The sequence below is a fragment of the Anas platyrhynchos genome, chromosome 6, assembly GCF_047663525.1.
Source record: "Anas platyrhynchos isolate ZD024472 breed Pekin duck chromosome 6, IASCAAS_PekinDuck_T2T, whole genome shotgun sequence".
Classification (NCBI taxonomy): domain Eukaryota; kingdom Metazoa; phylum Chordata; class Aves; order Anseriformes; family Anatidae; genus Anas; species Anas platyrhynchos.
Window position 1 is genome coordinate 9,301,565 of NC_092592.1, and position 21,028 is coordinate 9,322,592.

General features: G+C 39.4%; 1 protein-coding gene across 4 annotated transcripts in view; it reads right to left on the bottom strand.

Moving 5' to 3' along the window:
* REEP3 (receptor accessory protein 3) overlaps positions 1-21,028 on the bottom strand; it is a 38,794-nt gene that overhangs the window by 11,680 nt on the left and 6,086 nt on the right. For 2 of the 4 annotated variants that reach the window (XM_027463809.3, XM_072040061.1), the window contains 4 exons: positions 9,846-9,918; positions 5,470-5,546; positions 4,838-4,958; positions 3,473-3,586 (listed from right to left, as the gene is read on the bottom strand). In XM_027463809.3, coding sequence (XP_027319610.3) covers positions 3,473-3,586; positions 4,838-4,958; positions 5,470-5,546; positions 9,846-9,918 — 385 coding nt within the window. Of the gene's footprint in view, positions 1-3,472; positions 3,587-4,837; positions 4,959-5,469; positions 5,547-9,845; positions 9,919-11,460; positions 11,553-17,387; positions 17,461-21,028 lie in introns of those variants that run through there. The other 2 variants (XM_038181072.2, XM_072040062.1) reach the window with 2 other exon arrangements.

The following is a 21,028-nucleotide window of genomic DNA, read 5'->3' on the forward strand; positions in this document are numbered from 1 at the left end:
AGTGCCGTGACTGCAAAGCCGTGGTGTGCAGCACCCGCATTCCCAGCTGTTCTCTCCCCACTCCGATCTGGGCTGACAGGGAAGGACTTCTGCTCCCTCTCAACCTGCAGAGGGACTGCTGGCCCACGACTGACCTCTGCAGTGTGCCAGGGAGTCCCAGCAGGGAGGAGGGATGAAAGCAGTATGGCTGGAGAGCTGAGCTGCTAATAGTGATACTGGCTGCGTGCCACAGCTGGCTGCAGGGTACCTTCCTCTGTCATGCACTGCACAGGAAGGAGGGGAAGCTTCAGCAAGGCTATTAGAAGAGCATTAAAACAGCAAAGAGGTAGCGGATTCAGGATGACTAAGAGTCATGCAGAAATACAGCCATCAAAATAAGATTTATGTTCAAATAATTTACACATGAACAATATTTGTGTGACCTTTTTAGAAAGTACAGTGTGTTTCAGAGCATAATGAGGAGCCATCCTGCTGGTGGTGATAGAAAAAAAACAGTGCTCCCCAGTAGCTTGCAAAGTCCGAGTTTATGTGTTGGCAGAAATTGCAGCGTACAATTAAGCTGCATCTCTAAAGATCTGGAAAGCAGATGCATCAAAATACAAGACATATTGGTGGAACTGAGCATTGTGACAATTTCCAAAACCCCCTATAAAACTGAGCTGGAAGAACTCCAACAGCTTTCATATCATTAAATGCATCTTGTTGCTGATTCTTTCATACCTTGATTTTTTCTTAATTAGTACACTGTAAAAAGTTAGCCTGGAGTGTGCTTCATCTTTAAGTACCCTGAAATTTGTATTTTTCAAAGATTTTTATTCTAAAATTAACATGGCAGTAACACAATTTACTTTCTAATGTATGCTATTTAGCCAGTTTTAAAACAGTGAATTTCAACTGGTGTAGATTAACCAACACATTAAGGAAAAAGTAGCTTTACGATCAAATTGTGTTGTCTGGACACAAATGTTATGTGACCAGGGGCTAACTAGCAGCAGCTAAAAATATCAGTATAGGAATGTAAAGTCTAAGCCACAGCTCCTGCCAATTATATTTCAACTTTACAGCTGAGCACTCTTGAATCTATGTCAAATTTCAGTAGACTGACCTGTCTGCTTCAGCCTTCCCTACATAGCCAACTAGCCTTTCAATGCTAATCCCATTTTCCTTTGTCAGCCCTTGGAGAAGCCACTCTTTCCCACTTTTGTTCTTGAAAATATTCCAGATTTTCTAAGCGATTTTACTGAAGTCCAGGCAAATTTACTGAAGTCAAAGAAAATAGAGATCCTAGAATCATTTACTTGAACGCTTTAGTGATCATAAGTTTTCTTTGGACCTCTTCTCGTCTTTAACCTCCTACATTCTCTACTCCTAATTTAAGATCCAATGTGTCAGAATAAGCATGCTTGCTCTGTTAAAAAAAAAAAAAGTGATGATGAATGTGTCTCCTTCCCATCAAAACTGATCTCACTAATAGCATTCCATTCCTGAAATACTATAGCATGCTCCACCAGCTCATGCTGAAGGGATAATCTTTTCACCTGCTGGAGGCAGCAGTCAACTCCTGAAAAACAGGGAACAAATCAAGAACACGTGCATTGTCTCCATTTGCTTGCACAGAGCAGTCACTCCCAGCTTTTTGGAATGAGAAACTGAAAAGAGGTTTAACATGCCAAAATAAAGATTTTCAGAGTCTCTCTTCTTTCAGTGCTTAAAGCATATCTATTTTAGGTCTCTGGTACTGTAGTAGTTGTTTTACCCAAGCATCTCATCTGCACCAAAATAATTCTGTACAAATATTCATGAGCGTGTTAAGCAAGTTTTAAGAAAATAGAGCAGGCATCCTGCCAGTCACAGCTGAATAGCTAAAAAATCCAAACATGGATGACATTTAGGCAAAAGTTATTCATACTTTAGAAGAAACTGGGAGGAGATATTTGCATTATTTATTTCACGGTGTATCTCTAGCACTGTAAGAATTAACAAGGACATATTTAACCTTAGCCAGACAGACAGACCGAGCCTAAGTATCATTACAGTACACATTGGAGTAAGTTATGATTGCTGTTTGGCAGAGAATTTACCTTTTTGGCATGTTTAAATAGCATAGGTCTTAAATTTTCCCCAGAGTACTTTGAGGTTGGTTTTGTTATTTTTTTTTTTTTTTTTTTTTTGCTTTTAAATAACCTACTTTCACTCTACTTCTAGAGGAATCATAGTATCCAACGTAGAATGAAATAGAGTATACTTCATGCCTCAAGGTAACGCTAAGAATTTGAACAATAAAAAAAGGAGCCAGCAAATAAATTGAACCATGTCTTCAGTATTTCAGGCTCATTGTGCCTGTGTTTTAGAACAATGTTTTTTTTTGTTTTTTTTTTTTTTAAACAACTACTGTCCACATACATCTTAAAAAAGAGAGAAAGTGAACAAAGAAGATAGGCATTTTTTTTTTTTTACAAGTGAGTTTGATTTATTAACTAAGTTTACAGATGAGCACAGAAATTTAAGTTAAATGCTAGCTGTATTTCCTTAAATGTCACAGCTTGGGATCTCTACAGTGCTTTCTGCTATCTACTGACAGTTTTCAGTCCTGTTACTACAAACACAGCAGTTCTATTTCTTCACTAGAGGAAATTAATCCTGATAGTCTCAAGACTATCATTTAGCTAGGATATACACAACTTACTTCCCACACTTCTGTGTTTTGTTTTAATTGAGTATTAAGTAGGATTCCCAAACACTTCTATGATTCTACGATGCATGCTGCCAAAATAATCATCATGCTAGTCAGTTCTACTCTCTGCTGTTGGGCCACAACTTGCTCAGAAGCTTACTTAGGCACTTTTTTTTTGTTTTCCTAGACCCAGAACCCTTTGAAATTCACCTGAATGTTATGAGTTTTGTACCAACCTGGATCTGTAACAACCACAGTGTACTTCATGATTTAATGGAAATTAGACGACAAAGCAAGAGTATGCTAAGCAGTAATATGCAAGCTTATGCTTAGTGCATTAATTTACTAATTCAATCAGCTAGTCGCAAACAAGTTAATTGTGTCAAGATAACTTATCTGTAGTAGTAATCTATCATGCCTTATTTCATGTATGCGGTTACCTCAAGTTGATTGGAGAAAAACAGCAGAAAGAAGCCAGAAATCCTTTAAACAGTTTATCAACAAGAAAGCACAACAGAGACAGAAAAGAAACAATGGTCATCTTTACCAAAAGCCTGCATAGAAAATTGCATGCTATCTTCTGAATTACAGTAATCTGATCCCCATCATTGAAAAAGTAACTACAAGCCATCTTAGACAGTATGAGAACTACAGTGCTGCAGCCCTTACATTGTGTTCCAGGTTTTCAACACATTTGTGGAATTCATTTCTTTATTCAGGAATGGCAAATCCTGGTACCACCACACTGTTCAATAAGTATATCAAGGACAAAAGCAATTAACATAAGCAGAAGGTTACCTTTACAGCTGCTGTCACTGCAGCAGTTGCTGCCAAATTCAATCCTTGCCTTCCAAAATTCACCATGGTCTCATAGCCTCTTTCTTTAGCTTGTACGATGTACTCATCAATTTCCTAAAGCAAAACATACATAAGTATTAAAGGACTGTGCATACAGGAGGCATATTACCCACATGGTATTATTTTTCATCAATATGGGAATATAGAAGAGATCCAGAAAGAACTATTTAATGGAACAATTACTCTTGCCTTTGTATACTAATCTTTCATTCACTTCCACTCTCTCAATCTAAAAAGGATTAAATCTAACCAAAAAAGAAGATAAAACAGATGACTTTTGTCCAACTCAGAAACATTGCAGCTACGTAACAAGTTCCTTGCAGAGAGTAAGCTTAAACTGCCAAACAAATGTTGTTCAAGAAAAAAAAAAGTTCTTCAGAGGCCAGAACTTTGACACAGATAAGTATCAAGGACAATACAGACATGACACTTCCCTCTAGCTGTGGTAAATGCCTGGAGTTAAAAATAAAAACTTCAACACAGTTCACAATAGCTAGCAAAACACAGAGAAAAATCCGTTTAGCTTATGAAGTTGGAAACCATTTGCAATTCAACCTTCAGACGGTCAAGATGATATTATTGTTCAAATCAGTACCAATTGTGTCAGCTACCTGTTTTACCTAATATTGGTCAAGCCCTGCCCTTTATTAATAAATACTACATTCTGTACTGTGAGGTTTATCAGCAGTAGTCTTCACACCTTTGCTAACTGCTCTTTCTACACACACGAAACAATACTGAAAAATAACTATGCAGATGTGTCATACTTTGGCTAAAGCTAACTATCCTGTAGCCATTCTCTGTTTGGGTATTTTCTGTTGCAAATAGGTCTTCCCTTACACTTCAGTGGAAAGCCTCTCATTGCATCCTTTCACTTTGCACACCAAAGTCACCAACATCATTTATCCTGGGAAGTTACGTTAAGTATGCTAAAAAAAACGGTGACATGAAGAGCCATCACTAAAACTGTACTCATGTACTCAGCTTCTGCATAGGGAGTACTGCACACACTCTTCCAGCAGAAACATTTAACTGCATCACTTCCACTCAGCTGGGCTCCCCAATGTGCACTGGGTAGATCAGGAACACTATACTGTCATCTCATGTCAATAGCAAGTCACAGACTGTCTGCTCATGCAAGTTAAACAGAGGCATATATATGGACATTCATACGCACTTTTCTACTCCAAATTAATGCTGCCCTGCAAGCCAGTAACACACTGATCTTTTATCTAGCAATGGTTAGCATTTCAGCATATGGTATTTCCATATTAGGCATTAAAAATATAAAAAGTTACTTCTTACCCTTTCTTTAGAAGAAAGTAGAGGGTGCAGAAATTTTCTGTAGATTAAACTTGCCCCTCTAGTATATGGGGAAAGAAGCCAAATAACAAAAGCTATCTTCAGTTCATAATACAGCGGAAACCTAAAGGCAAGCCAAAAGTTGCATGAAATCAACACCAGGAATAAGACATGTACTAATTAAATCAACAAGAAATCTCTTCAAAAAAAAAAAAAGCATTATATAATAATATAAATGTTTCCTCACATATATTAAGTTATATTAAATAAATTAAATAAATTAGACCTATGGATTTAGTTTATGAAATATACTGTCATCTGCAAAACATGGAAAAATATCTGCTTTGCATAACACAATCATAAACAGAGTAATCTTCGTCTACACTTCTAAGAGTTTCCTTCCCCTCCTAAGCTTCAGCAAAGGTAGAAATTCAGTAGTCACTACTTCAAGCAACAGCACACAGCAAGCTTGGAAACAGGTGTTACTCTTCATACACACTCTGAAATCTTCTACTGAGGAAAAAAAAAAAGCTATCTGCAAGTATGACTTCTTTATAAAATTGTATCAGTACAAATCAAAGAACATATCAAACAAATATAGTTACATCCAGAGTTCATAAAAAGCAGGCTCTTACCAAGAGACTGTTAAGTCTGTTATTGTCTCAGTAACTGTATAGAGAGCAAACACAATCCAATACATCATCCAGCGAACCTGAAAATTAAAATACTATCATCAGTAGGAGTTATTATTTCACCTTAGAACACACAATGCACTTTACAGTCCATTGGCTCAAAGATATCAAAGCAAGAATTTCAACAGTGTCTTGGTCTGCATCAAATTGGTTTCAAGAGAAATCACAGAAAGGTCCTAAGGGTTTTCTGTTCCTAAGAACTGGTGGCAGCATCAATGAGCTGAGTGAAATGCCTGCATCTCCAGGGTCACAGCCTCACCCAGGACGACTTCACAGATTTGATTCTGCTGCTAGAAAGCTTTAATGATGACAACAAAACATTGTAAATAGTCAATAGATTATCATAAGCATGAAGTGCAAATCCCAGCATAGCACTAAAGCATATTTCACTCTTCAATATTCATCCATGTGTTTCCAGAACACACACACACACAAAAAACAGTGTCAGTAACTCAGATAGCCCTTGCTTTTAGTGTACCACATCCATTATCCAGCTAATTCAGCTATATTTTGAAATTAGGCTCTACATGTGTGCTTGGCATTATGGTGCTGACACTGGAACAAGGCAAGACAAAAGCATTTTCATGGATCTTTAATTCTATTCACATGCCAAGAACCACAAAATTCTTGTTAACAAAAGAACTTACGTCTAAGCATCTTAATGCTTCAGGGTTTGTTTTTTTTTTTTTTTTTATTATTTGTTGGGGGGTGCTTGTTTTTTTCATGAAGACTATACATCACTGTTTGAAAATCAGGCAATGCTCTTAAAAACAGAATTAAAATTTCTATTTTAATAGCCAGTCGATTAAATCTCTTATTTTCTTGAACATTGTTTCAAATCTTGCTTTCTAAACTGACTGCGTATTTCAGAACAAATATTATAGTAGTTCCATGCATTTGTCTTTTTTAAAATATCAGTAACCACAAAAATGTATTTGCAAGATAGACCCGTGCAAAGCACCATCATCTATTCAGTTGTTACTAACTGAACACCCACACGTTCTTTAAATTCTAACGTGCTCTATGCTTAAAACAAATGAAAAAGGAACAAGCAAAAAGGAAAAAGAAAGAAAAGCAACTCCTGCATTCAGATGCAGTAACTTTCTTTCTTCTGCTATACACGGATTGCTAACTCTACTGGTATGCCCACAAAGCATTAACCACCACATTTGCGGGATAATAACTCAAGTCTTAAATTCATGTTACCCTCTTTCAAAGGGAGGAATATTCATAGATTCCCCACAGAGGATGTGGCTCAGATTTAATCTATACTTCTACAACTTTTTTGTACGTGTGGTGAACTTAAGTCCAAACCTAACACGACACTCCTGCTTATTTCATAGCTATGCATTAAGCTTTAAAACTACTTCCTTTATCACAAGACCCGTTTATCTTCAATAGCTTTCTGCATTTCAATTTGAAAAGAAACTCAGTCATGTGATGACATTCTTCATTTCAATCTCTCAGAGGATTTAGATATTTCAGGCTTGAATAAGCTAAGGCAAAAGTACACAACAGCTGAAGTCATCTCTGACAGGCCATGTGACATTCAGACTGGTGACCCTCCCATGAACCAGAGTCAACACCTGAAATAAAAATAAAATTAACATCCACACTTGCCCCATCATCTTAAATGTGCGAAACTGCACGTTTAAAAAGCCCTGAAACACTTACCTTTTTCAAAACATTCTACCCAAGGTATTCAATCTTTAATCTATTTATCCAATGCCAAACAACGTTGGACACGGAGTTCCTCTAGGGATGCTACGAACACTAACAGACACAGCAGAAGGGCAGGTGACATCTGCCAGGAGTCCTGCTGACGTCTGGGCACAGACTCTCAAAAACACAGGGCAAATCATACCCTAGTACAACTAATGCATTAGGTAACCAAAGTATCCCTGACAAGTGAACCCAAGTGACTTGCAGTGGTTTTCATACCAGAAAAATTAGGGGGAGGAAAAAAACATAAGGCCTATGTAAATATTTTGACACTGCCCAGAAGACCATCAGCTGCTCTACTCTTAAAGACAAAGTTAAAGAAGCTTTCATCAGATTTTGCTTTTTATGTTAAAAGGGTGATTACAGATTTGTTTTGCTGGGTGTTTTCCTATCAAGTGTTAAGCTCATCTTTGTTGGCTTTGGCTGAAACACAGTCTTTCAAGTCAGGATTTTGAAGCCAAGAATTGTGAAGACTGGATAGTAGACTTCTAAACTATGTTTCAGATCCTTATTGCAGGCGCTTTGGTGTAATACAGTGAAAAGATTCCTCAAAAATTTTAGTCAACTTCATTAAACCAGGGTAATTAAAAGAACAAATAAATCTCAAAGGAGCAAGTCCGAACTTCTAGAACTAAAAGTACATACATTGATTCTAAATTATCAAAAATGGAAGCAATAAAAGCTCAATTTTTAAGAAATTTCTGTGAACATTTTGCTGTATCATGACCCATACAGCATGTCAAGATTCCTTTTTGTTGTTGTTGTTGTTAACTGGTGGAAGCAGTGGCTAAGTCCAAAATTTCACCCTGTTATAAAGCTCTTGCAGTCCTGCAAACAGAAACAGATGGTCCCGAGCCACACACAGCCCTGGAAAGGAAGCTGGGCTTGGGCCAGCACGTAACTGGCAGCGGAGCTGTGCCATTTGGAAGGCTGCAGTAACCTATACCCTCTCCAGAGAAAATGATCCAGCTGGGAAGACGAGACATTGATCGTTCTAAGATCTATCAGGACACTTAACCTAACCAGCAATGCTGTGGTAATTCACGGAGCAATCACTGTCACTCGCTGCCTATAAAAAAAATCACAGTGTTACACAAAAAAAATAAAGAGGGCTTAGAAACAATGAGATGCTTTTCATTTATCTCAGCCCAATGAACATTTTGTATGCAACTGCAGATGCAGGGACTGGTCAAAGATCACAGGTCACTGGAAGGTATTGTTTTCAAATTGGATGAAAAAACACAGTTGGAAAAATACAGTTCCAGGTCCTACTAGCAGTCTTGTTGAAACAACAGACATCTCAAAAAAAAAAAAAAAAAAAGCTAAGTCACAGCTAACTGTTCTGACTATTTGAGTCAAAATCTCAGCATTCTAGGGACATTTAATTTTTTGAAAACGTGTTGTTAGAGTCAACAGAAACTTCAAAGTGATAGCTTGTATTAGAGTTCAAAACTGGTATCTTCTACTAACCCTGTAAATCCCTTTTGAGGGTTCAGGGAGGAAAACAGGATTTTAAGCTCTTTGCATTTATATACTTTCCTGGCAGGGTAAAGCAAACACGATACAGAGTAAATTCTCTTATTATTTTCAATGATTTTTCCTCTCAGAAGCTTACCTGTGGCAGACAGTAGCCCTACGTGCACAAATAAGGTCTAATCAGCTTGCACACAAAAAAGCAGAAGTATGTATGAACAGGACGCTCACTTCAGAGCCTTGATGGAGTGGCCTGGCTTGTATCTCTTGCATTTAGAGGAGGAACAACATCTACTGCATTCTGCTACTGCAACAAGTACAGAGCAGCAACATTATGTCCCCAGACAGCAGCATTAGGTCACAGTTGTAACTGCCAAACTAATATAACCGATGGCATTGCCTCCCTGTCCTAAGTCAAGGAGCTGAGTTAAAAATGAAGGGAAAAAAGAAGGTTCAGGTAAGAATACTTCCTTGCAACTGCATGCCATTCTTGCATTAATCATCACTGTTCACACCCAAAAGTACCCAATTTAACAAATTAATTCTGACTTGCACAAGTATCTTTCCCCATCTCACTGTTCTGCTTCTTTCCTCTACATCATCGTATCTAAATCTTTGAAGAACGATGGATTAACCAGGGCTATCCTTTTCTCAGATAGATTTTGAACCTCTTGTTGACCCATATGCAATGAGGGTTAAAATGCTGCCACTTTTCACATCATCAACAAGAACCGAACCTATAATCGCTTATGCCATGGGTGTTGGCAGAATTAGGAAGCTTCCCCCTTCGCTGCCCAAAATAGCATTATTTGGGGCATTCCACTAAAATACAGCTAACACTAAGGTTTATGTTTCAAAAACCTCCTCTAAAATCTTTATATAGCATAGTATGTTGGATGCCTTTCCGCATGCGAAGTCTGAGAAACCATTAACCATTCTCATAGGGAATTAGAGTCATCTTCTTTGGCATTCCAAACAGAAATCACAGGACTGCCATCACACGCACACAGGCTTTATATATAATTCTGAGACAGTCGAAGTCACCTTTCATATATTCTTTTGCACTGCATAATGAAAATGTCACTGCTATATTTAATTAAACAATTAAAATGAATGTGACTTACGTATTCCTTCACATTTTTTGTCTTCACAGCTTTGTATGAATAATATGCAGGATACAGCATCCCAAACACCAGCCTATTGGAAAATAAAAAGAGTTTTCAGGATTTGTTATACCATACGTAGCAAAGGAGCGGCAATGCATTGTTATTGTAAACTAACCTACTTGAAAAAAACTCACATACTTTGAAATAAAAATCAGTGTTACAGGTTCCTTGGAGGAAATTTAGCAATATACAGGAATAAAAACAATACCAAAAGATTGTATGACCCCGCAGACAGCAGTTTTCTAGGACTGCATCTAGCAGACAATGCAGAGCTAGCAGCTCTTCTGGCTTAGCTGTGAGCAAAACCAGTCCTGCAGTCCTGTCCATACCAAAAGATTGCTTCCATTTTAGCAGTGCAACCACACCTGAAAATCCTCTAACCATTATCATAGGGAATTAGAACCATCTTCTTTTATCAGATAACAGGAAAGTCTTCAAAAACAATCATAACACAAGAAGAAGAGTTAGGCAAATTCAGCTTTTTGCTAAAACACTGCAAAACCAACACATAGAAATGGAGGCATGTGGGAATTAACCCAACTTTGCTCAGACAAACAATTTTTGCTGTAATTTATCAAACATAGGGTGCAGGGAGCAGGGTGAGAGGGTGCCAACCAATCCATAGTGAGAGCAGCATCAGAAAAAAGATCTGCTCTAACAAGCTTTTGTTACAATACAGCATTTTCTAGGAAAAACTATCTTGGTCACAGACCGGTGGCACTGTTCTTTATGATAAATGCCACAGCTGTGGTTTCTGCCTCCTTGCAGGAGGTCTTGACTTTCATTTCACCAGTCTGTCACGCTTTGTAAAGTCAGGCAACTGCCTGCCCTTAGCTCCAACTGGGCTAAAGCAGCAGTCACTGAGAGTCTGGCTACACCTCTGCACCAGCACTTACAAACCGCTCAGCATGGTTACGTGGGAGAAACTGGCACATCTCACGATACCCAGAGATCTCCCCAACAGGTTCAGAACTCTGTAGTAATTAACTGCTCAGAGCTAAGCGTAGGAAGATGCATCATGCAGTATTTTAAGGAAGACTCCACCTGGGGAAGATACAGCATGTAAGATTTGAACTCAAATCGTCCAAGTTTACCAAAGTAAATAATCAACTAAAATTTAAGGTTTCATAGTTGTGGCAAGTAGCTTTAAATAAGTGGTTCTACCTATGGAACCACCACAGAACACTGCATGACGCTACAAAGCCCTACTTTGTGTTTCAGCCCTGAAAAAAAAAATAAATAATAAAAAAAACTTTAGCCCAATTTTTGTATTTTTAGAAAACTCCCTGAGCCACCATCGTCTACAAGATGTTAATTGCAAATACTTCCATGCAGTATACAAGACATCGGAGTACATTTGAGAGTTGCACCAGTCTGATACACCCCATCTTCCAATCTCCTCTCTGATGCATCGGCAGAAGTCTTCTGCTTGGTAGGAACCTTATTTTGAATACTAAAATAATCCCCAACAGTTAAAATACAGTACCTTAAATTTTAGTAAATGTAGACCTATTAGCAGCAAAGGTGAGATACTTTCTTCAACATCAAATACACCAGGATAAGAAACACATACCTGTCAACGTATGGAAGGAAATCTGTTGCTGGGGTAGGAGGGCTATTAGTAGAGCTACTAACGTGGTAGTTTGCCATCTGGACCCAGACGCTCAGGATTTCACAGTCTGTGCTAACTAAACGGAGTTAGCAGAGGCAGGATCCTGAAGCTCTTAACAAGAACAGGCTGAGCTGCTATTCCACTGCAGGTGAGCTTACCTACACATTTCAGATGTTGAAATGTCTCTTGGAAAAAGCCCAGACTATTTGAATTCCAGTTCAGTGTAATCTGTTAAAGTCTACCTAAATACAACTCTACTTTAATCCAAACACCTTTCATCCTATGACCAAGGAAAGCAACCGTCTAAAAACCCTGAACGGTTTTATTTCTGCTACCTAGGAGATCGACACCGGCAGTCAAAAACCTCACTTCACCCAAACAACATGAGACCTAGAAACAGAAGTAGCATTATTAGATCCAACAGCCTTAGTTTGGATGAACTTCTGTAGACAAGAGCTCTTCCTCTCTTCTTTGTCCCTGGGTAATGCCCTGTTCAGTAGCCCATCAGTTCCAATGCCTCTCACCTTCCCTTCTTCTGGCTCAAACTATAACCTTTAAGTTTCAGACATTAGGAAAGCTTTATTAAATAATACAACAAAGACTTCAAGTATGGAAATGCCTTTGAGCAGAAAATACTGAAGAGGTTCCTGAATGTCATCCTAGGAAGATAATATAATTATGCCAGATGCCATAATTATATGCCAGCAGCTACTGGTCATCTAAGTACAACTCCCAGATTCTCAAAACCAGTCCAAAGTTATTTATATAGCTACTAGAAGACTGCACATGTAAATTTCTTCCTATGAAGCATACGAAAGAAACAGTTTGAACCTTTTTCTTAACAGATTTTGGTCTATAGTTTTCAATTCACTCAACTGTCAGGTAATAATGCTTTTTAAATAAAAGCTTAGTTTTATTTTTAAATTTCATCAGCAATTTTCCCAATTTGACATCATATTAAATCTGTTAGAAGCACATATTAGGATAAAGTGAAATTTATTTATTTTTTTTGGACACTGCTTTGGAAACGACCCATCTTCAAGAAGAGAGTTTATTACTTACTCAAGGCCTTACTCAAACCTGGTCAAATCAGAAAAATCTGAATTGCTTCCTACTCCTCGTGTGAGTGACTTGTTCATGCCTGGGAACATTATGGACATCACAATGAAGATTTCAAATGGAACAATGTTTATTATTTGGGAACTGTACTTATTTTCGTTATAAAAAAAAAAAAGAGAAAAAGATTAAAAACAGTAAGGCATCATCTAAAATACCATTAAACTTCCAGTAGTCAACATCATTTTGATTCATGGCTCCACTCAGATCCTGTGAGCTAGTAAGTTAATGTGGAAAAGCCAGCAAGGTTATCAGCTTTTAGTATTCACTTAAAAAAAAAAAAAATCTTCTGGAATTCATTTTTAAAACCAGAGAACAAAGAGCTATGTAACACAATATGCTGTCACTTACTAGTGCTCAATGCTGCCATAAAATGGAAGTGTCAGAACTTGTCCATTGATGGAGGAAAAACAGAGTTTCCATCTCTCTCCTCCTCTCCCCAGTAAGTGGGTGGATAAGACCAAGAAAGAAAGGCATCAACATGTTTAGCTGGTAATAACAGGAACCAGTACGGTGAAGGTTTTATCTCTTCCCTAGAGCTGACATAGAGCATGGCATGACTCCTCTGTCAACTCTGGCATCACTACCTCCTTCACACAAAGTCACCCAGTCTTGGTTAAAGCTACCAGGCATGTTAACAGTAAGAAAGCCCTCTCATCACCAGGAAGCACGGCTGAAGGTCGGCAAATTCAGATTTGCCCTCAACCTATAAATCACAGATAGAGTACAGAGGCAAGAGTAGGAGAGCTCACTGCAGCTGGCTGAAGACAGAGGCAAAAACACACAGAGCAGCCGCAGGGAGCCTAGGCACAATCAGCATCAGAGACAAAGCTACAACAGCAGGGCATCTTCTAACACTTCTGCTTGCATTGATACCCCTAAAAATCTCAAAGCTGTTAGCAGCACCTCCTGCTACACATTATAAATGCACTCCTCCTCTGCTGTTTTTGCAGTGACTTGCTGACACACTTAAAGGACGTGCCCAACTATCCCAAGGCTTTTCCAATGTAAAAGCTCAAGTGCTATTTTTAAAACGTACTTTGTATTTCACAGTGTATATTAGCACGCTGCACTAATAGAGCAGATAAGAACAAAGCCAGCTTCCACAGATGGGAACAGATTTCAGCTGAGCGTGATGTCATTTGCTGTATTTCACCAGCAGATATATGGATAATCCTGCTTACCAATGTAATTTCCCTGCCAGTTGTACGCCGAGCTATTTCAGCTTTCCAGCTGTACTCAGCAGCTAGGGGAGTATTCCTTTTTTGGTCCAGCCACCTCCTTTACAGGCATTTTGCTCATTTAAAGAGACACATTTCTCAAACGTACCAGGAGATTAAAATCAAAAACAAGGCAAAACCAGTAACAAACCCTTGAAACCCAAGAATGATGCATTTACACATCCATGTGGTTGTGTAAGACAGTAGCTTATGTGCACTTTAATACTTTTTTTTTTTTTTTAATCCGTATCCAAATTTCCCCCACACTTTCCCTTTTTTTTTTTTATAGCTTTTAAGTGCACAACTATTTAAAACACTAATTTCTGAAGTGAAGCAACTGAGTTTGCATCTGACTGGTAACTGGAAAGCAACAGTCACCTCTACGCACGGAGCTTTAGCGCAAAACATATTTAGTCTGGCTAGTAAACAACACTAAAGCTAACGTCTAAAATATAGATAGATACGAAATGAAAGCCTCTAAGTCTCTCAAAAGGGCTACTTGCATCGAGACTCCCAAAACGCTAAGCCATTAAGCCAACAGTCCATTTATGACTTCAGTCTGTTCACATTGCCAAAGACTTACCAGAAGCAAGGAAGTGTCTGGAACTTGATTCTTTTATTTATTTCTCTGAAATGCAGAAAGACAAGGGCCCCTACTATTACAAGCTATTCAGGACACTCACTGAGTATAAGATTCTTTGGGGACAGCACCATTTGCTAAGCTCCCTAACAAGTCTGATAACAGATGACACTGATTTGTCCACCCACTGACAGATTGACGATCTTGGCAGAGACTGATACAGAGCCAGACATTTGTTAATGTGTGCATCTACAGTAGAAATATGTACCTACATCCTGAAGATCACTTGACAGCACTTGGCAGGCTGGAGAATGGAAGAAAAAAAGAAATCCAGTCTGTCTCCATAAAACCATGGAAGTGCATATAAATTCTTGATACACTTACTTTGCTGGCCCTGTCTGCTTTCCCTTCCCAATACCAGTCTTCACCTGCAATTTGCAACAGGAGCATCTTCCACTCCCTCCACACACAAGCTCTTCCAAGAGATGCTAATACACCATGCTAATACCTGAAGTAATGTAGACAACTCCCAGCTGTGTGTGATATCAAAGCCTTACCTGTACTGCAGAACTGTATCGGTGCAGAAACTAGGCTAATGTCGTTAGTTTTCCTTTGCTTCTGCTACAGCTACAATTCCACGTCATGTTTATAGAGTTTAATTTTAGCAAGAATCCTTCTGAAAGCAAAATTTCCTACTGGAAAGTAAATAGTAGAATGAAACAGTCTGAAGAGCAACACTGGAGTTTTTGGCTGGCTGTTCTTGATCTTAAAAAGGAAGATATGGTCATATTTCTTAAATTGTCTACTGAGGTTTTCAGTCAGCACACACTGGAAAAGCAGTAACTCATTTGCTCAAACTACATGCTGCTATTCATAAAAGAAGAGCAGTTAAGACTCTTCTCATTTTTTCCTCTTTTTTGAGGGTGGTGAAGTTTAAGTCTAATTAGTTACGAAAGAAGCTACAACTGTTAAACATTTGTGTGGTACACATATTCAAAATAAGGCATGATGAGTATTTCTAAGAATCCTAGTCAGAAAAAAAACACCCTACAATTCAAAGGAAAAAGCAAGCCCCTCCGTCACGCCTCCCTGGCACCCCCCGAGGTTTATGACTGGGTAGGCAGCAAGTTCTGGACGAAGCCAGCTCTCGCCTCCGTTTTCACGTGTTCAGGCAAACAAAAGCTCAGCCTGACATTTTTGTCCTGAATGCTTTTGAAAGGCGCTACGCTAAACAAAGACTCATCTCCAACACCAGACAGAATCGAGTTGCATTTTGCTACTGGACAAGGTTCAGATACGTGATGTTAGCCGTAACATGCTACAGTAAAAGAGTATGTACCCAAGTAATTACAAATAATAACTTGGGGTCAAAATGCTGGTCTGTTACAGGGAGGGGGAACATGATGATAAGCTCCTGAACTTCACACCGAGTTGCATCCTATTTTTTCCCTTTTTCACCCTCCTCCTTATGCAAGGGCAGAGATATATGGAGGGGAGAGGGGGGCGGGCACAGGAATTGCATAAATCTGTTGAAAGAATGTGTCTGTTAACAGTAGCAAACCTTAAACTCCTCAACTCCTGTGGGAGACTGCAGTTAACGAAAGGCAGGAATGCAATCAGAAACAGATCTGTTAAAACCTCCACAGCACTCTTACAGAGAGAATATCCCAAGAAGCCATAGGAAAAGAAGTCTCAAGAGTTAAAGAATATACCCAGAAGCACTGACAGGTCTGAATAAAGCACATTCTTGAGCTGAGCAAGCTGGCTTTTGAGCACGCTGGCTTTTAACCTTTCGGCATAGAAAGCTGGAATCCTCCTAAACAACTGCCAGCTTCTTCCGAAGCACAGCATAACCCAAACCAGCGCAATTACTCAAGCAGGCAGAAGTCACCTCGACGTTTTAAGGAGGAAAGCGACTTCCCTACTAATCCCACCAGAAAGTCAGAGATTCCTGTATCAGGAGCATTCGTTAAGTGCTGAGTATAATAACCACAAGCAGTCCGATAGGAGACTATTAAAGCCTTTCTCCCAACACACTAAAGAGAGCCTGGAGCTGTGTATCCTATGCACTCATGCGTATGGAATGCTCTTGGATTGCCTTACACCAAAATAAGCAACCTGTTGCCAGATACTCCTCAAGCTCTTTCAACACGGAAAACAGCCCTGCCTGAACCACAAAAGAAGTCTAAAAACAGCACAAAAACATAACCAAAAAACCTTCTATAAAGGGAGCTCTGTGCTGGAGAACTACTGACCTACTCCCACAGCAGTAAGGCTGGCTGCCTATCTGCATAGGCTTACCACATTTCTCCCAGAGAAAGCAAGACCTAGATGCCAAGAGGACACCGATATCTTTAATTAACCCCTTTGCTCTGCAGAAAAATTTCTTCGAGCTCAGACTGAGGACTTTCCCTTTCCTGCCACTATCACCTATAATTCGCTTCTAAATGCTTTCTGTTAAGAACTCCCATATGCTCAGAGAGTTGAAAGCACTGGCAACTCACACAGCATTTCCGAGGCTGCCTGTTATTCATCCCACTTGCTACTAGAAAACCGTACAATAAAGATCAAAGAGAAGCCTTAACACTTAACTCGATGATCCCTGTACCCGCATTAGGTGTGCTGCCTCCTTCAGAGCGAAGCAGCTCACAGTTCCCAGCTCAGTGCCTGCCCGTGGCTTGCAGCCCACTAGGCCAGTGCAGCCAGCCAGCAGCACACCCCAGATACGAGCTCCCTGAGTCCCACTCTGCCAGCAATGAACCTCCTGCACGCACGTTACAACAGCTCTTTTAAGGGCCTTAAGGGCTTTTGGCAGCTCAAAACCACTCCCAGAGCAAAATCCAGCCTACGTCCAAGTCCACCTGGATGCTGCCTTTCACAGGGACATGCTGCATCCCTGCTCTGACAGCACAGCTCTGCCAGTCTCTCTTCTCAAGGCACTACCTGTACATAAACCCTGCGAAACAACTCACCTCTTGCTCCAGGCACCAGCCTGGAGATACCATCACCACGTCATAAAACAACACCTCTCAAATCCTGTTCAGAAGAGACCCAAAGCCCAAACCCAGCAGTATGGAAACCTTCAAAAAGCTAGTACTGGAAAGCAACAGAAACTGGAGTAGGAATAGAAATGGTTATACAAGTCTGAGTCACTTCTCTGCGTGCCTACCTAATAACTGATCCAACATACGTGTTTGACTACTACCTAATAGCATCCTGAATATCCCCGTACTGTTTCCTGTTTACATGCCTACTAAGATCAGCCATTTATGCCGAATACTCAGCAGGTGATTTCATAACTCCCAAGCAGCCACGCAGAGGAACTAAATTTGTCTGTAACATTTCCATGTGATAAAGAGTCAACACCGAAGGCCTTCAATGCCAAGTCATTGTTACTAGTAGCTTTAAATCTCTCACCTAGCTCTCGGCTCACAAGCAGAATTTCATCCCTGCTGGAGACGCAGGGATTTCCAAAGCTGCTCACACCTACTGGAACTTCAAATAAGCTATCTTTCTTCATATCTACCTTAATACCCCCCAAATTCACCTCCCACTGTTTGCCACCAAAGTGTTTATGGCCTGAGAGCAGCCAGCTGTGGGTTCAGACAGGAGCATGGCTGAGCACCAGGAACTAACCAACAATTATGAGAGGTTGCATCTGCTTTTCACACAGCTCTTATGACAACCTGGCATGACTCTGTTCCAAGTAAGAGACGTGTTCTTGCACTGAACCGTGCTTTTCTTTTAACAACCAACTCGGACTGTCAGCTGGATTAAAGATGTCACTTACAGATCAGTTGATCTTTTTTTGTTGTTGCTGTTTTTTGTTTTGTTTTGTTTTAAATCAAACTAGCTTTCAGCAGATGTTTTCTATATTTAGTACATGCGTGAAAAAGCTTATTCCATGGAGTAGGTAAGAAAACAATTGAGATTAATATTATTTTCAAGTTCAAAGACGAAAGCTGATACCTACACAGATGTAAAAAGAAACAGTCATGTAGCATACGCTCTATTTTATAAGACTGTGCTCCAAAACACACATTATCATTACAACAATTCTACTTAACATTTAAAGTAGCCTCACTCATTACTGCATCTAAGTCCCAAAGCAAGGTAATTCAGTATTTTGTTGGAGCAATTTCTTTCAGTGCTGGGAAGAAGAAAATTTCGGTCATCTGGATTTATTTATTTTTTTTAACAATAACTTTGGCCTATGCACCTTAAATTATATTATCTTCAAGATCAAGCTGTGGTAGTCATCGCAGTACCCTGTGCGTAATCACACAACACAGATGTTCAAGTCTTAACTGCATGAAATGGGGAGAAATTCTTTGCACTGAAGTGTTCAAGCATGTTTTCTTCTATTATCTCAAGAGCTGCATTAGGCAAAAGCCTGACATCCCACAGAAACTATGAAGTTCTGTTTCCTAGAACTTCTAATGCTGTTGATATTTTAGGAAGCCCGTCAAAATACTCTGAGTCATTTTATCCTTACCATTTGGGTAGTCTAAAGCTTTCTTCTGCTTCGGCATGTGGTTTTAAAGCTAGCCACTCTGCTGGAGTTTCACCATCCTGGCCTCTGCCTGAAGACCACCTGTGGCCTAGACATATTTCCTCCAAGACCACAGAAGAAAATAGAGTTAAAAAAATCGATCAACTGGAAACTTGAGAGAATGTCACTAGTTAAAATGCACAATCATGCCACAGCTTTCTGCTGTAAGAATATCTTCCCTTGACATTTCTGAAGAACCATCAACATCAAAATGATTTGCTATAGGGAGCTAAGTTTTAAAATAGAAGTGATCCCAAGTAAGAATTGCTTCTGCTTGTTCCAGGATAAACCACATTTTATTTCTGAGCCATTTGTAAATGAAAGACAAACCACACTGCATGTAGCCATGCTTTTACCATACAGTTGTTGTTTGTTGTTTTTTTTTGTTTTGTTTTGTTTTAAATTTAAAGCATTCAACACTGCTGCAAACCTCACAATATGGGGAACACGAATCCATATGTTTGGCTTTAAAGAAGAAAGTTAAGTCCATACCCTGAAGGCCAAAATGCTCCAACTTAATCATTAGACATCTTATAACCTAAAGATGCTGTTGCAGACCAGCCTTGAGGTCCTGTTTCTCCCAGGAAAACGCTGCAAAAAAGACAATGATTTGAGCAAAGAAACAGATGCAACCACACACCACCAGTTACTGAAGTAAAATAAATCTGTCTCATCTCTTCCTCACACAGCTATTTTTTGCCTTTGATCATCAGAAGTGTTGTCGACGGAAGGAAGACAAGAGCACTCAATATGAGTGATCAGCAAGCTTCATTTTATTGCCCGAATAGCCTAACTTTTATAGTGAACTTAACAGGGGCGGACAGTGTTTCACACAAGATTATTGGTCAAAAGCAGACAAACTCAGACAAACAACTACAAGAAACAACCCCCTTGTGATTAGCAGTCACACAGACCTTGTCCTTGAAGCCAGCTACTGGTAACAGTATTTTTCTAAATTCCTCAATTGGACGATGTGGGAACACTGTCATGGGAACTTCTCATAGTTGCCCTGGTAGCTTGGTTTGCTCAGCTACAGCAAGCCATGGGATTTTCTAAGGCCTACTCCTGGTTGCTTAAGGCAAGCTCAGATTGAACAATTGTTCCACGGGCACATGTCCACACCCTGTATGCCAATTCCCAACACAGAAATTACTTATCCCTATTTTTTCCTTAAGGACCCTGATTTCCAAACAGTTCTGTTATTCTTATCAAGACCCAGAAAAGTATTTCTGAAGCCTCCTCAAGCCTTCAAAAAACAAACTTTGCCATTGTACACAGGAAAAGGCTTCTTCTATGAAATTTGTATTGGCAGATACTGCTGAGATAACATCTGGACTTGTTGTTCCTAAGTATGTGTGTTTCCTCAATTATAACCTGTGCTTAGAGACACTGTGAATACTGCTAGACACCAAGTGAAGAACAGACAACATGCAGGATCTCTAAGAAATGTCTTCATGCAGCTGTATTAGTAACTTCACCTTAAGGTCAGAAATATCATGCTACAAAATAAGTTCATTTCCTTCATCCTGAACCCCACTCATTTATTGACTTATCTTTAGAGACTTGTGCATTAAATTGGTTTGAGAGTAGATTTTGTTCCTAAGAAGAAGTAGTGCATACCATGCTAACCAACAGAGGCTCATTTCTGAGAGGAGAATTCAGTTAATGCCGACTGGTGGTATATCAACAGGCCAGGAATCCAGAAGACAGAGTGAATGTAAGTGTACCTGTTCAAAGTGTCATTTTCCATCAGTGAAGGAAAGGTAATTTGCCCAATTCACATTATCTTCTTTATACAAATTCCACTTTGTCTGAAGCATTTAAGGTTAATTATTATTCAAGAAGTACCACCACTGGAAGAGGTATATGCTGAATTGTAAAACCAACACTGTTTAAATGGCTTCTCTGGCAACCTAATGACCACTAAAGCCATCCCTAAAACTAGGTATTTCATGTTTCTGTGGACTTACTGGCTTCTAAATGAATTCCAAGCTGGTCACCACTGAACAATATGAATAGGTCAGCTTCTTCTATGGCTTCTAAAACAGTTTGATCGTAAAC